Raw genomic sequence first — 16,754 nt, forward strand, 5'->3', positions numbered from 1 at the left:
TTTGGAATTATTTGGCAGCAGTATCTGCCCCTTAAATAGAACAACCAGGAAACTATTTAGGTGTTAAGTCTTTTGTTTTGAACACTTACTCTAAGATGCAGAGAACACCAAGGACAATTTTCTAATATTACAGAGAATTTAACTTCATTTTGGGAATTTCTGTATTTATACTTTAAATTTATTATCTGCATAATAATATAACACTGTGACTTTCTCTGTCACACTTCCTAAAATATGTCTTTCTGTCCAAAGCATGTTATTAAGTATTCAGGAGATGTGGAACCAAGTTAGTTTTTTTTTTTAAATTCTTTCCTGGCATATCCTTTCCCTCCATTTTGTGTAATAGGTCCATGGCAGTTTTGTAAAATAGATTAACTATAGTAGTTGTGTAGCAAATTTACCTAGTGGCAGAAGCTTTAAAGCTATGTACTACTGTTAAAAGACTAATTTATTCAGAACCTTGTCCTAGAGTCCTTGCAACTAGTGTACTAGTTTTTCAGTAGTTGTTTTCATCTCTACTTTGCTTTTTGCATCTTTATTCTTGTGCAATTTTGATTAGTTTATCAAAATTTGTGCATTAAAAAAATAGAGTTTAAAAAAAGGTACTGTTCATTGCCATAATTATCAACACAGTTAATTTCTATATGTTGAACCAAGATAGGGAGAGAAGGAAGAACACAACTTTAAGTCTTAATGCTCATAAAAGTACTTGACTTCCCATTTTCTCTTGTTACATACAGGATAGGATACCCTTTAATTTCGTTCTTTTTTGTTCACTAAATCAGGAATGGGGGGAAAAAGCAAATGCAGCTCCACCGTACAGTGGGGATTTAAAACTTAAAATTATTTTGTTATGTAACATTTCTACACATTAACTGATTCCTTTTATCTTTTGAACTCAGGCCCAGCGTAGCCCGAATCAGTCTAGCAAGCTGAATTCATACAACCCTCGCAAGTCATAAAATAGCTATATTTTAGATTAACATAATGGAGAAATAGTCTCATTGAGGTAAACTAGTCCTTCTGCATCAGGCTCTGTATGCTGGTTTCTCCGTCTGAATAGGGCCTAGGAAAAATGCCTCCATTCTCTTTTCCCCATCTTTTTCGACCACAATCTTTACACTCAGCGCGACCTCGACGCTGGTGGTTCCCAGCGGAGCTGATCCGCGTTTGGTGCCCCCTCTCTACCCGCCGGGATCCACCGGAGGTCGCTCGCTCCCTCTCCGACGAAGCTTCCACCGAACGCCGGCTCCCCGTGGAGAAGCGAGGGCTCTTTCACACGCCAGAGACCGAGCGGGCGAGTCGTCAAAGGAGCGGCCGGCCCAGCCACTCCTTTTCACCGCTTGGGGCGGCTTTGCCTGCGCTCAGTAGCAACAAGTCTCTGAGTGGGAAGCTCCGCCCCGCCAGGAACCCGGGAGCCCCCGAGGTGGCGAGAGCAGCAGCCGGCGACGGAGCGAGGCAGCCGGCGACTCCGAGGGCGCGCGCTACTTGCTTTTGCGGGGCTGGCGAAGCGCTGCGGCCCCGGCTTCTCACCGGGAGCCATTTCGGGACTATCCCGGTGGAGGGAATGACAGGTAACGTCGCCGGTGCGGGGAAATGTGGCTCCGCTTTCCCATAGACCCGGGGATCGTGTTTGGAGGGGCGGGGGAAAAGGAGAGGTTCGTTGGGATGCAGGAAGGCTCCTGCTTTTTCTTTTTAACCGATGGACGATTTATCCAGATTCCGCCTTGATACCTTCTTCCCCCTTTCTTTGGTAAAAGTTGCCTTGCTTCGAATAACATTGATCCAGCAGGTGCAGTTCTGGCTATTGTGAGACAGCGCTTCTTTAAAAAAAAAAAAAAAAGGCTCACCTGGCGTCTTTGGAGGGTCTTACCACATTTAGACGAGGGGCTTAGTTGCCTGCTTTGACTTCGTGCGGTCTTGAGAATGGGTACCATATTGAACGTGGAAACCCGGGGCAAAGGGAACAAAGCTCTTTTATCAAGTTTAGACCAACCGTATTGCTGTAGGCTAGCGGGATTTGCATTTGCAAACAGGTTTTCTGTGTGGTCTGAAAAACAATACTTTTCCATTTTGGCCAAAATGAAAAGTGTTGTGTAAGTTCAAGTCTTAAATGCATTTCTGTGAATTTCTGTAAGAGGCAAGTCTCTAAAGTTATCCATCTCAAGCAGATGCGGTATTGTTATTCTTTAAACTACACTAGGAAACAATGTTTACTTTTCCGTATTTCCCAGTAAGGAGTTCTGTGTGACTCAGAGGCTTGTGTTACAGCAGCCATTTTCTACCTTTAGCACAAGAGCAGCTCCTTAATTGAAATGTAGTAGAATAGGTCTGATTTAGGACTTGTCTGCACTGGTGCCATAAAACATGTTAAACTTGATTTCACAGTGAAATTCATGCCTGTTTCACCTGTGCTATCTGCCTTAGGCATACCTCAAAATCAGTTCATGTTTGGAAACAGCTGACTTTAAAAAAAAGGACCAAGGTAGGTTTCAATTATTTTTATAGTGCAACCAGTTGAAATACAAGCAAACTTTTAAGAGGACAAAAGGAAACTACATATTGTAAGCCAATTCTCTATTTCCCTTTTGCATTGTGGCATATTTGTTAGAAAATTAGAACTGATTCCTTTTCCCACATCCTCCTTGATTTCTAAAGACATTTATTGTGAGTACTTCAGCCCTGTGGGATGCAGTTTTCGTTTGCCAACCTGGATTGTGGGGAAAACCAAATGTTTAATTTTGTTAAATATATTTTATAAAGTTTTCTTAGCATAATTTACCACCTTTTCTTGTTACCTTGACATACTGTGTTGACGTAAATGATTTTGCATAGCATGCCAGTATAAAAAATACAACAAACAAATGAACAAAATAAAAGAGTTCTAAACTGCAGCATTGTTGTCATATCCCCATGGCTGGCCTTCAGTGGAAGCTTATAATTCTTCAAATTGTTTTGTTGTTTGTTATAGAGAAAATAAAGACTCCGGTAACTTAAAAGAAAGCTGTATATTTTATCCCTTGTTGTAGTTACCTCTCTTATCTTGTCTGGCAGGGTGATTGCTACTGCAATTTCTTTGTGTCAGGTGTGAATAAGTGATCCATTATCTTGGTGCAAAAACATAGAGGTGTTTCAGCTCCCCAGAAGAAGGCTTACTACAACCCCATATGAGTCACTGCTATGGGCTTGCGCCTTGCTGATTAGCATCTGCTTTTGTTTCATGTATGTATTATGTGTGGTTGCATCATTTAATTGCCCTGATGAAGAAGCACAGAAAAATCACCTGTTTTCAGGAAGCCTGATATTTCATTTGGATTTGCTCTTCAGCACCAGTTTAGAGAATACAGGCAATTTCATTTCCAGATGTGTAAGGATTAAGCAATCAGTATAGAAATTCATAGAAACAGAGATTGCTTATAGAGCTCTGTGTGAGTGATCAAGTGGTCTTGTTTTTTTCCAGTTAAGAGTTGCTCCAGAGTATTCTCAGTGGGGTCCAGCAAGGAGCTCTCTTGAGGAGTGTGATTCCTTTTTCTTTACATCTGCTGAAATCAATGGTATATGAGTGAATAAGTGTCCTTCCACATTTAATTGGAAGAGAAGAAATTGTATCATTAGCTGGACTTTTGCACTCATGGCGGAAGTATCATGAGTTGCATTTTGTGCTGTGCCTGTCTAAAGAAGTAGGGAATGCAAAATGTGTTCATTGCTTCGGGTTAAATGCAAGCTGTATTAATAAAATAATGGCTTTGTTTTAAACAATACCTAGAAGAGTGGCAGCATTAGTGAACATTTATTAGCAAGTCTATGTTCTTGTTGAGGAAAACAAAACTTTCTTTTTTTGTCTCTGCTATGAACTGATTTCAGAAAGGTTTACAACAATAAAATAAAATAAAATAAGTTTTAACCAAATAAACATCAAATAAACAACTCATGTATATAATTGAACACTTGGGAGAACCTGCAGACAGACTGGGATTTGCCATTCATAAGTGATTTGAGATATTTTGTAACCAACATTAAAAATAACTGAACAAGATTGTCCTTGGATGGAACAAAGCAAGTGATAGAATAAGGTTGCATGCTTTTTAAAGGAATTGGCTGCATAAAACTATTGCATAAAGTCTATAGCTTTAGAGCTTCATTACTTAAATGCTATGTAAATTCCCTCGGCATCTGTTCACTCAGCCTTGCCATTTTGAGGGTAAGATGATGTTACAGTATATTAACGTGTAAATGGGAATTACTGCCACTGTACTTGGCAGTGAAGGTGATGGAGGAAAACTTCAAACCAAATTCCCTCAGTAAAAAGATCTTTTAACTGCATAACCTGCTCACCAAGTCTTTCCCTTTTCTCCCAAAGTGGACCAACAGTGCTTTTCTTTGTTGAGTTCTAAACGCTATTTAAATTTGAGTCCTGTTTGTTCGATAAACTTGTGTTTCTATACAGATTAATGAAAGTTTTGGAAGTAAAAATATTTCCCTCACTTAGTTTTAAAAGTGACCCCAAGAAGCACAATTTAAATCTAGAAGAAATGTGAAAAACATAAAGATGAAATTGGAAATGGAATAATTTGAGATGCTTTATGTAATCTGTTGAAATTATGATAAAATGTGGGTATAGGATTCCCCAATAAGTCTGCTTGCATGAAGTGAGGCCTAGTGTGCTGACCCCGAGAAGCACAATTTAAGCCTAGAAGAAATGTGAAAAACATAAAGATGAAATTGGAAATGGAAATAAATATAGTGGTAGGAAAGAGGGACAGTATCACAAAGTAACCAGTGAGAGTTTTTATTTAATTCTACCTTTTTTATAAATAACTCAAAATGGCACACTTCCTACTCTTTCTTCTTCACATTTTCGCCACAACAACCCTGTGAGATTTACTAAGATAGTTATACAAAGTGGCTTTAACTACTATAGAAGAGGTTTGAGGATTATGTTCCAAACTAACTAAAAGCAATCATCTCTAGGATGAAAAATGATCCAGCAATATGAAGAAATATTAGAAAAAAGACTAGAAATTAAAGTGCTATCATAATGCTATAACTGAATATGTTTATTTGTGTACATATCTGTGCGTATGCAATGATATATACAATATTATATATGGGTTAAGTTACCCTGTTTCTAAAAGAATGCCATAGGGTTCGAAAAAGTTACAGAAATGGACAATCAAAATAATGATTAATGTTGATAAAACTGGATTGTAGTGAGGAAAACATTACTTGGGCAGAGGAGGGATATATTTAATACAACTATACTTCTCTGCTCTTTTCACAACATAAAATACTTTCACAAAGAGTTTCCCCCCTCTCAAAATCCTAGAATTTCTTCTGGGAAAAAGAAAAGTCCAATTAGTTGAAGTAGAACATTTCAACTCATGTATTGCTAATTTTTGGTGTTGTACTACCACAGGATGTGATAGCCAGTATAGCCAAGACTAGATAGAAAAAGTTTTAAAAATTCTAAATTGGTTTTTCTTTTATTTCATTGTTATATTTATTTCCTAAATCTTATGTAGGAACTCAGGTGGCATGCCTAATAGTCTTTTCTACATTTTTCCCCAAACAGCTGTGTAAGGGCAGAATTACCGTATATACTCGAGTATAAGCCGAGTTTTTCAGCACATTTTTTGTGCTGAAAAAAAACCCCTCGGCTTATACTTGAGTCAGATTCCCCTCTGAAAAAAAAATGGTGTGGAGATCCGGAGCTGGGCAGCCGGTTCCCTGCTTCCGTGTTTCCTTTGCAACTTTTAAGCATGGGGGTAATCGGAAGCAGAAAAGTTCTTGCATGAGGATATATTGTTTTTTCTTTTTTTAACTGTTTTTAGGGGGGGGGAAAGACCCACCGCCATGTGAGAATGCTCAGACACGAAATCTATCCGCCCGAAAATAAGTGTGTGTGTGTGGGGGGGGGGATTTTTAACAGAGGGAAGATGTAGGGAGAAGGCAAAAGCGACGGAAGATCCTTCAGGGGAAACTGAGGGGGAGACTCACCCTTGGTCCAGATGAGCCCCCTTCCCCGCCCCTAAGGAAGCAGAGGCAGCCAGCAAGGGCAGGCAAGCCCCACTTCACGGACTCCGTCCGTCCTCGCTCCCACCCACCCACCCAAGCCACGAAGTCCCCCAATCGCGCAGCCCAGAATCGCCCTCCCCTCAGGGGGCAGCAAGGACGCCCGGTGTTTCCCGAGACAAGAAGCTCCGCCGTGCAATGAAAGCGCCCTGGCTCTAGGCTCGCGGGCTCAGAAAACAACGCGAGCCGAGGTCGCTTCGGCTCCGCTCAGCTTCGTTTCCTCAGCCCCAGCTGCTTTCAGTCCGCTCGGGAGGAGGGGGAGGAGGTGGTGGCGGTGGCTCGCGTTGTTTTCTGAGCTCTAGGCTCGCGGGCTCAGAAAACAACGCGAGCCGAGGTCGCTTCGGCTCCGCTCCACTTCGTTTCCTCAGCTCCAGCTGCTTTCAGTCTGCTCGGGAGGAGGGGAGGAGGTGGTGGCGGCTCGCGTTGTTTTCTGAGCTCTAGGCTCTAGGCTCTAGGGCTCAGAAAACAACGCGAGCCAGGTCGCTCGGCTCCGCTCAGCTTCGTTTCCTCCTCCTCCTCCCGGCGGACTGAAAGCAGCTGGGGCTGAGGAACGGGCTGAGCGGAGCCGGCGACCTCGGCTCGCGTTGTTTTCTGAGCCTAGAGCCTAGAGCCAGGCGCTTTCATTGCACGGCGGAGCTTCTTGTCTCGGGAAACACCGGGCGTCGTTGCTGCCCGCTGAGGGGAGGGCGATTCTGGGCTGCGCAATTGGGGACTTTGTGGCTTTGGGTGGGTGGGTGGGTGGGAGCCAGGATGTTGACTTTAAGCGCTGCTGACCAAGTGTTTCACAAATACCAGTGGGACCTCCGTCCACCACCACCCCTCCCTCTTTTGCCTCCTTCCTTCTGATCAATCAGGTTTTCCCAGTATTTGCTCACAGCTGCGTGCTAGGCGTTGAACGCGGGGATTTCTGATTCCCCTTACACGCGCCTGGATATGCCGCGGGGCGTTTTCTTCCAAACGCCCCACGGGCAGAGAACACTGACTTTCATGATAGTGAGATCGTTTCCCAAATTAATTGATTCACTAACCCAAAGAAGAAGATGTTGATGACAGTGGGAGGCAGGGGTCACTCTCCCTTGCACAAAAAAGCAAGAGCCGTTCTTATGATCTCTCTCTCTCCCTGTAATACAGTCAAGCCCTTTCCAGCATGCGCGATCCGCCCCGCCGCTTTGCACCTTGCAAATGCAAAAACCCGGGATTTTGCATTTGCAAGGTACAAAACTGCGGCGGCAGATCGCGTGCTGAAAGGGCTTGACTGTATTACGGGAGAGAGAGAGAAGATCATAAGAACGGCTCTTGCTTTTTCTTGCAAGGGAGAGAGTGACTCCTGCCTCCCACTGTCATCATCATCTTCTTTGGGTTAGTGAATCAATTAAACCTTTCATGATAGTGATATCGTTTCCCAAATTTCACTTAAATCAGGGAAGAAATCACAAAAAAACCTTTGGACTGAGAATAAGCCTGTTCCTACGATGCCATTTTTGTTCACTGCAGTGTGAAAAGTGTGAAAAAACACACTTCTCTTTCTTCATCTTGTTTCCTATTTACTGGTCTCTTTCAAAGAGGAAATTGTGAACATCAAACTTATTCTCAACTGTCCTAGTGAAAGTTTTTATTGGTATCTATTTTTATTTTTGAAATTTACCAGTAGCTGCTGCATTTTCCACCCTAGGCTTATACTCGAGTCAATAAGTTTTCCCAGTTTTTTGTGGTAAAATTAGGTGCCTCGGCTTATATTCGGGTCGACTTATACTCGAGTATATACGGGTAGATTGCTCTGAAATCACTCAGCATCTGTGGCTGATTGTAGATTGGGCCTAGTTCTCCCCAGTCTTGCTTTGACTGCTATATTATACTATCGTTTCAATAGTGAGATGAGTAGCATATAAATTTCATAAAAAAAATAAAAATATTAACAATTTTGGACATAGTAGCTGTGGAGGTAAGGGTTGGATTTGAACTGCCATTCCACATGGATAGAGATTTAATTTCTCCATCTCTGAGCAGCAGCCATGAATTAATTACATTTCAGAGAACAGTCCTCTATATGTTTGCTTTGGTTGAAACAGTCTGATACTCCCAGTTATGTTGTGCATCTCCAGATAGTACATTTAGTGAAATAATAAAAACTTTAGTATGAGAATATATAGGGAAAAAGGCGTACCTGCAGAATGCCTATAATCTATTCTATGCTGTTAAAATAATTGTAAAGATATAAAGCAACAAAACATTAATCTATATTAAAATACTGATATTTGTGGATACTTGTGATGAGTAATAAAACAATGCATCCATAAAATGCTGAATAGCAAGGTAAAGAAAAGTGTATCCAGCACATGCCTAAATTGAAATAAGATTGACTCAAGTTTTGTCATTTTGGGAGAATGTCTGCAACTACTGAGTAGAAAAAGCCTTCTACTTGAAGGAAAACAAATTCCTAGCTTAAGGCATTATTTAGCTGAAGCTGACATCTAGTTTAAAGTGTGTGGATGTGTAATGCAAATCTATAGAGAGAGAGCATGCTATGCATGTGTGCATAGGACACCTTTCATTTCTCTTCTAGAGTTAGCAATTTGAGCTAGCACATAGATCAGTCAGTGTGAGTGGCTAAAGAGTTGAGCAGTACCAAAATTGAACTCAGTGAATAAGTAAATAAATGTTTCGGAGAGAGTAATTATCTCTAAATGTGTGTTAAATCTGTAATTGTATACATGCGAATAATATGCGCTTGGAATCATATAACCTTGGCAGGCCAAAGCCAAATTAGTATAAAAAGAAGTGAGACTAAAGTACAAGAGCCAATGTGGTGTGCTGGTTAAATGTTAGATGAAGAGTTGGGAAGCCCAAATTCTGCTTGCCCTCAGCTGTGAAAACTCTCTAGGGGATTTTCTCTAAGTCCAACTTATCAACAGATTTGTGGGGAAAATAGAAGGTAGAGCTTCCTATGCTTCCATCAGCTCCTGGATGAAAGGAGGGATATAAATGAACACCCCCCCCCCCAAAGTACCTTAACTTCATCAGCTTTGCAGCTGCCTAAATCTTCAAGGGAGGGCCAACTTTCCATCCTGTGACTGGCAGAATCCTGGTTGGTATCCAGAGAAGGACATCCTTTCTGAGACAAAATTACTGTATCAATGATCTCGCTTCTGTGATAATGCTGGTTCCTTCCAATATTGATATATATTGGACAGTTTCTAAAAATACGTGTTTCTATGTTGGTCTTCCCATCAGTAACAATATAAATGTGTGTGTGTATACACACACACACACACACACATACACATACATACATATATGTGATTATTTTTCTTTTTACTCTGTTCCTTTTTTTCCTTGATTTTTAATCACATCGTTCAATTATAGACAACTTAAAAGTTTTTAAAAATTAAAAGTGCTATAGAAACACCTTTAATAAAATAAAACAACAAATAACCATGATTTGTGACCATTAATTGGCTGGTCATTATGGTTTTTTGCTAGTTCTTTGAGCACCAGTGTTCTCCTTGCAGTAGCTGAAATATCAAGATGACTTGCAGTGACACCCCAGCAAGCATGTCTTGTAGAAGTACAGAATATAGAACTGCAGCCAAATTTAGAACAAAATGTACAACTTCTGTTGAAAGCCATAAAAATGATGACTGGAACTTGTAGTTTATGCACTATTATAGGACCAGGTGAGATTTTAAAATTAATATGTATGTCCCAACCACAAAGACACAATCTTCCAACTTCTTAATCAACTTTTACTGTAATGCTGCTTCAAAAAAGAAGTTGCAGAAGGGTAGGACAAAAAGTTTGTTTGCCTGCAAAGGAGATTGGGTTAAGGTTAGGCTTTAACCTTTGTATGCAAATAAGTTGATATATTCTCCATCTTTAGCCCTTATAATTAGTGGTTGTGAGATATTGGGGCTTTAAATGCAGGTGATAGAGAAGTTAATCTGTCACTGCGTTGTCAAGACTTGTCAACTTAGAATCTTCGTGTTGTGTACAAACTAGAGAAATAAATATGGTTTACTTTGCTTCTTCCCTTACCTGTAGTTTTGACATGCTCATACTTCATTAGACCATGATTAGAATTATGGAGTTGGTAAACTACCATTTGTTGTTCCTGTACTCTTTTACATTTGGATTTGCAAGTTTGTGGGCATCATGCTTATGCTTCAGTGTGCTGTTTTTGGTTCTGAGATTTTCATTCATTCAATATTTAGTCTTCAGTCAAGTTTTTTGGGTGCAGTTTATAATATGCAAGTGGATTAGGTTGGAGTAAAATTATGATTCAGATTATTCAAATTTAATTGAGGAAATGAGTTAAACATTAGGCTAAAGAATAAAATTGGTCTTATGCTTTAGACTGGAGTATGGGTTCCTGAAAAGACTGAAGAGCCCTACATTTGTCAGCACTACATCTGTTTAGGCTAGTTGCTTCGTATTAGCTACTTAACAGAGGTGTCAAACAGGAAATAGATGGGAGCCAGTTCTTTGGGTTAAGCTGTCTGCTTGAAAAGTCAATAAGAAAGTATGATTGTCCCACATAATGTAAAAAATGATGCAAAAATGCATACGTACATGTATCTGGGCTTGGGATATGTATAAAGCTGAAGACTATATTCGGAATTTTGAAAGCATGTTTGGGATTTTCTCACAGAAGAGTTGCCATGGTGAGCATATGCAGTCCAAGAAGGCAAGCTGGCGAAGTTGCTCTCTCGCTCCCCCCCCCCCCCGCTCAATTCTCCTTACCTTTCTAACTTATTTTAATATTTTTTCCCATTGAAAAGTAGGCATAGTTACAAACAAAACACTGGATTATATGGCCTCCATTTTTCATTTTTGTAATGGTCAGAGGCATTCTTGCAAAAAAGACTTTCTGGTTATATCGCATGAAAAACCAACACATGAAATCAAACCTGTAAAAAAGCAGGCTGTGACCCAGAATGTATTGTTCTAATTTAAAAGGTGAAAGATTCCATAGAAGTAGTTCTTTTGATCCTAGCCTTAAGTGAACATTCTTTTGTGTCCTGTTTGTCACAAGCCATAGTTTTACTTAATTCATTTTACTTATTCAGTTATGCATATTGAATTCTGTCAATGTATAGATTTCAGGTTTTTCTCTGACTGCATGGATTCTTTAATACTGTATATTGAGTACATTGAGCCATTTGTGTTGTGTGGTACTAAATATGTATTTTTCCATCTTTGGATTTACAAAGTAGTTGGCAGGTGCTGGATGCTGCTGTGTGTTCAAACAATAGCAGCATGAATCTTTCTGATAAAAGAAAAAAAATACAGTTAATTGTGTGCCCAACCATCACTTTGCCAGCAGTGTTTTATGTTATGTTCTCTGCTTAATCTGATTCATTTTCAAGGAATGCAAGCTAAAACAATTGTTAACAAAATCCCCTTTTCTATTAAAACAATTTACCATGTTTACACAGTGTCTTTGTTTTTCACTTTTAGGCAAGCAGAGATAATTCAATGAAGGCTTTTGCTGTGGGGAATTTTTTTATATGCAGGTTCTAATGTACACTAAGGAGGTTTGCATCACAATGAACATAATCCAGTGCCTCCCTTTTCCTCCAGGAAGAAGAAGAAGAAAAAAAATATTGAATTTTGCTTCATCTTTGAGACAATTCACCATTTTAAGATGCTTGCTTCTGTTCATATTCACAATCTACTCAAATTGGGCTAACATTACTGCTTATGATATTAACAAGATCTTGTACAAGAGCAGGAAGTCAAAGAGGATCAATTATGTGTCCTGTTGCACGTCCGTTTCAGGAAATACCATTAACATGGGATTCTACCAGGGCTTATTGAAAGGAAATAATGAGCATTTTCTAAAACAATGACTGTGGCTATCCTTCTGCATGGAAGACTGAGGATGTTCCCTAGGGTGTTTGATGCTTGAGATATTGCTTAGCATAATACCTGTTAGAAGTGATATAAGGATAGCTGTCACATATCTTTTCATTCCCGGATGTGTTTGGAATATGTTTGGGCAGACAAGCATCTAATCATGTTGTTGAGTTTCTAGTGGTATTGAATGAGTTAGAGATTAAATATATCTGCTTTCGTTAGGGACTATTACTTTATGGTTGAGCACTAGCAGCATATTCCTAATGTGGAGACCTTACAAAATGCTCAGGTAGACTGCAATCTACTCCACATTTGGAAAACCACTGAAGTCATTGAAAAAGCACAGTTAAAAAACTTTGGTACTTCTGAATTCAAATTCCCAGCATCTTACACAATCAACCATGTTTTGGGGAATGTTGGAAGCTGTAAGTTCAGAACCTCTGGAGTGTCTAATTCTTGTACAGAATCCGTTGTAAATAGTTGAAAGAAGCAGACTGAAATACTATAAAGATTTTGGGGATACAAGAATATTAGCCATTGAAATCTAGTCTGTTGAGAATCATTTTATAGTTACTGGCGGTGTTCTGAGATAACCTCTTGTCTTCATATTTTCTGCAGTCTGATACAATTGCCTTTTGACAAGAGTAATTGCTATTTAAACCTGAATGCCAAGAGTAAGCAGCCTTAAAAATATTTTACTTTTATGGACTTTTGCTGGAGCCTTTCACCAAGTATAAACAAAGAGCATCATAAGTGTAGAGACCTATCTTGAGCAAAGTGTTTTAATAAAACACAAGCTAGAAAGTGATATTATAGCAGCCTTTCAAGCTGGCACTCCCTGGAGTGAGAGTAGACTTTCTAGAATTTAAAGGCACTAGACAGTAATTTGAACTCTTTTGTACTTAGATATTTGGTATATAAGCAGTACTTGCTTTCTTCTTAGGGCTTAATGTTTATAATCTGTTTCTGTAGGATACAGATTGCAGATAATTATTATAGACAGCTGGCATTGCCATTTTCATAGCTGAGATTGAACTATGGAGAAGAGAGACTAACAGCTGAATCTGATCTGATTTGAGAATAATTATGGACCAAAAGGATTAAGTACCCTTTAATCAACTTTTTCTACTTCTTTCTTTTATCTTGTATCTTAAAAATGATGAGTAAGTGTATAGAAAAACCAATATTTTTTTCTGAATATAGACTAAGCAAAAATTGCATACTTTCTTGTTTGACATGTTGGGTAGAAGGAGCATCTAGAGAATAAACTACATAATTTCAACTTTGATCTATTGTCAGATCAAAATCTTTATGGTAAAATAAATTATTTAGAAAAAGAAAAAGTACACGGATAGAAGAGAATCTTTGCAAGTAATTAAGGTAACACTTAACACAGTTCTGTAGTAGTAATACCTTTTTAACTAAAGAAATTTATTTTGTTATACTGGAGAAAAGTAGATCCGGAAGAAGAAATGTGTAAGTAATTCCTGACTCATTGTACACTGCGTGGTACAAATTACAGACTGTGCTAAATAGAGGTGTAGTGAGTTTGCAAAATATTCATCTTGAATAAAACAAAGAAAAATTATCAAGAACAACTTCCTTATTTATATTTCCAATACGATTTTTGTTGTGTTGACAATATTTTGCAATTCATTAAATTCAAATATCTTCTGAGTAATTTCACCAGAGGTTTTGGAGATGTTCATTGTAGATTTGTTGAAAGAAGGATATTACAGAATCTTTAACTAAATATAGTTTTAATAAACTAATTACTCAATTACTTAGTACAGTATTACAATCCAGACAGTCTGAAAATAAACTTCTTGCTCTTTGGTTTTATACCTCAAATTCCTTTCTGTCTCTAAACATCTATTTCTTAATTCTAATGCATGAAAATATTTCTTCAGTTACCTCCCCACTTTTCTGTCTACAGAGAAAGGAGGGCAATTTGCGGCCATCACAACCCACTCCACTGTATCATTAATGGACAGCAAAAAAGGATTTACATAGTTGAATAAAGCAACAACAGCAACATCCAACTGGGGAAAATGATTAGGTTTCCCTCAGCCTCCCAAATCCAGATTCTACTTATGTGAATGAATCAGTTGTTTTGTAAAATCTTGCCCACAGCAATTCTTCATCTGTTAAACTTGACTAACCTCTCTTTACCTTATCCTTTTAAAAGGAGAACAAAGTCAGCATCTGTGTACTTTATCTCTCTCTATTCAATGCCCAACTCCTACATATGCATCAGCTTCTCTTGGGCACACACAAAGTGATAAGAACAAGGAAAAAAATTGCTGCCCAGGTTGTCCTAATGGAAAAAATACATCTTTGTTTCCTATAAAACCTAACCGACTTAATTTCCATGTAAACCCAATTTCATTTAGGATGTGTCTGTCCAGTAACCAATCCCATGCCTATTCTTTCTTATAGTAGTTTCCTATGTGCTAGATTAGAAATTGCATGTGAGTAATTTCTTCAACATGCTCAATCATGTAGAAAAGTAACTCCTATTAAATAGAGATTGCTGCCAGAGTACAGCTATATAATGAATTCAAAATCAGTACCTTTCCTTGTGAAACAAGCTAACTTTTCTAAAGTGCCTCATTCAGAATTTTCAGAACATGTTGAGGTTACTCTTAGGAAATAACTTCTGGATCGGCTTCTTGTTCAGAATGACTGCTAAGAGGCACACCAGTCATATATATTGGAATATTACCTGCTCCCCTTCCCCCCTTCATTAAGCCCCTTGCCGTATAGAATGCTTGGGCTTAAAGGAATTCTTGGAAATATAAATGATCCTTGCATTTTGCAATTTATCAGCTCTTCATTCTTTAAAAATTAAGATCCCTTTTATTATTATTTTTAAATGTAAAGGGGCAGATGGGCACAGTCTGATTGTCATTAAGAGGGGTACTATGAACATAGCAGAGGTTGAAAAACATCCATTTTCCTTTGTACATCACTAGAGGATTGGGGAAATTCCCTTACCCCCAACTAATCAGGTACTGATTCATGCCTGGGAAGAATATTTTAGAGAGCTATATACAGACCCCGACTATGTAAATAAGGAGAGTCAAATTAGTTTGGACCAAACTCCTTATTGGCCCCCAGTTACACCAGGAGACATATCCCGGTTGACCAGTGTTGGGATATTCCCCGTTAGGAGAATGAGTGCACTCAGGGAAATGTAGTGAGAGTGGTGTTGAATAACACACAACCAGCATACAGATACACTGAATAGTAAAATGTAGGTTTTACTTCCAGTAAACGGGTAAACAAAGTCCAACAAACAGTCCAAATCATACACGGTTAAAACAGTTAATATCAGTCCAGGGATAATCCAAAAACGAAGTTAAGTATCATAAGTTCAGTAAATGGAGCTTGCTAACAGTTGCAAGACTCACAACAATCCAAGCAGAACGACAACCAGGCAATATGGCAAAACAGGAAATGCAAGGAGAAAGAAACCAGGTTTCTGGCTCCATCTTATGGCCATTGGAGGAACCTCAGCCAATCACAATTACAGCATTCTCTTAAAGATACAGTATTAAATTACTATCCTGGTTTATATATTTCCAACCCAACTGTTAGGTGACTATCATTCCTAACAACCGGAACGAGCTAATAAGGCACCAGGTGCTGATAATGTCCTGCCAGAAATAATAAAAAAGAATGCCAGTTGGTGGGCTCCACTTTTAGCATCTCTGTTTACATTTATAGATAAAACGGGCTGTATGCCAAGAGATTGGGGAGTAGCAATTATCACACCAATTTATAAAAAAGGTAATAGAAATGATCCAGGCAATGATAAACCTATTAGTCTTCTGAATGTTATTAGTAAATTGTATGCCAATTTACTAAACTATAAACTTCAGGATTGGCTAATATCTGGGGGTATAATCAAAGATGAGCAAGCTGGTTTTAGAGAAAGAAGATCATATTTTGGTACTTCAGCATCTGTTTCAAAAATACATTAAAAAAAAATCCTCGCTTTTTGTGGCCTTCCTTGATTTTAAGCAGGCCTTCAATTCAATATCCAGGAACACTCTCTGGGAGGAATTAAAATGCACTACCATCAATAAATGCCTCCTTTTCCTCATACAAAAATTGTGTGCTAATTCCATCTTGAAAGTGAGGTGTAATCCTCAAGGGAATTTAACCGGTCCAGTAAGGGTACAAAAAGGGGTACAGCAAGGTTGCATCATGTCCCCCTCCCTTTTTAACTTCTATATTAACCCCCGACCGATCTCTTACAGAAGTCTGATTTACATCCTCCTAATGTAGCACAATGTAAAATTCCAATTCTCCTATATGCCGACGATGCTGCTATAATTTCACAAACTCCCATAGAACTGAACACAGCAATTATGGCAACACTTGAATATTGTACACAGAATAAGCTGGTCCTTAACTTTGACAAATCAAAAGTTTTAGTTTTTGCTAAAAGACATAGACAATACTCCTGGAAAATAGAAGGACATAGTTTAGAACAGGTTAGGACATTTAGATACCTCGGGGTGGTTTTCCACTCGCAAGGGACATGGAAAGCACACCTGGATCACACATTGCAAGCAGCCTATAGGTCCTCAAATGCAATTAAACATTTTTTTTACACCGGTGGAGGGCAATTAGTACTTGCAGCCTCAAAACTTTTTGAGGCCAAAACATTGGCACAAATTCTATATGGGGCACAAACAGGAATCCTTGTAAAAAAAAGACTTGCTAGAACCTATACAAACCAAATTCTTGCGAGACATCTTAGTTGCACCCAAAGGAATTCCAAATGTCCAGTTAAGAATCGAGACAGGCATGCCTCAAAT

General features: G+C 38.9%; 1 protein-coding gene across 1 annotated transcript in view; it reads left to right on the forward strand.

Annotated features, from left to right (window-relative positions):
• Positions 1-1,282: 1,282 nt before the first annotated feature.
• ARHGEF28 (Rho guanine nucleotide exchange factor 28) overlaps positions 1,283-16,754 on the forward strand; it is a 147,956-nt gene continuing 132,484 nt past the window's right edge. The window contains exon 1 of the mRNA XM_026670627.2: positions 1,283-1,574. Within this exon, the coding sequence (XP_026526412.2) occupies positions 1,568-1,574 (7 nt within the window). The 5' untranslated portion in view covers positions 1,283-1,567. The remainder of the gene's footprint in view (positions 1,575-16,754) is intronic.

This window comes from Notechis scutatus, chromosome 2, assembly GCF_049901735.1.
Source record: "Notechis scutatus isolate UNSWTSFEM ecotype Mainland chromosome 2, rNotScu1.2, whole genome shotgun sequence".
NCBI lineage: Eukaryota > Metazoa > Chordata > Lepidosauria > Squamata > Elapidae > Notechis > Notechis scutatus.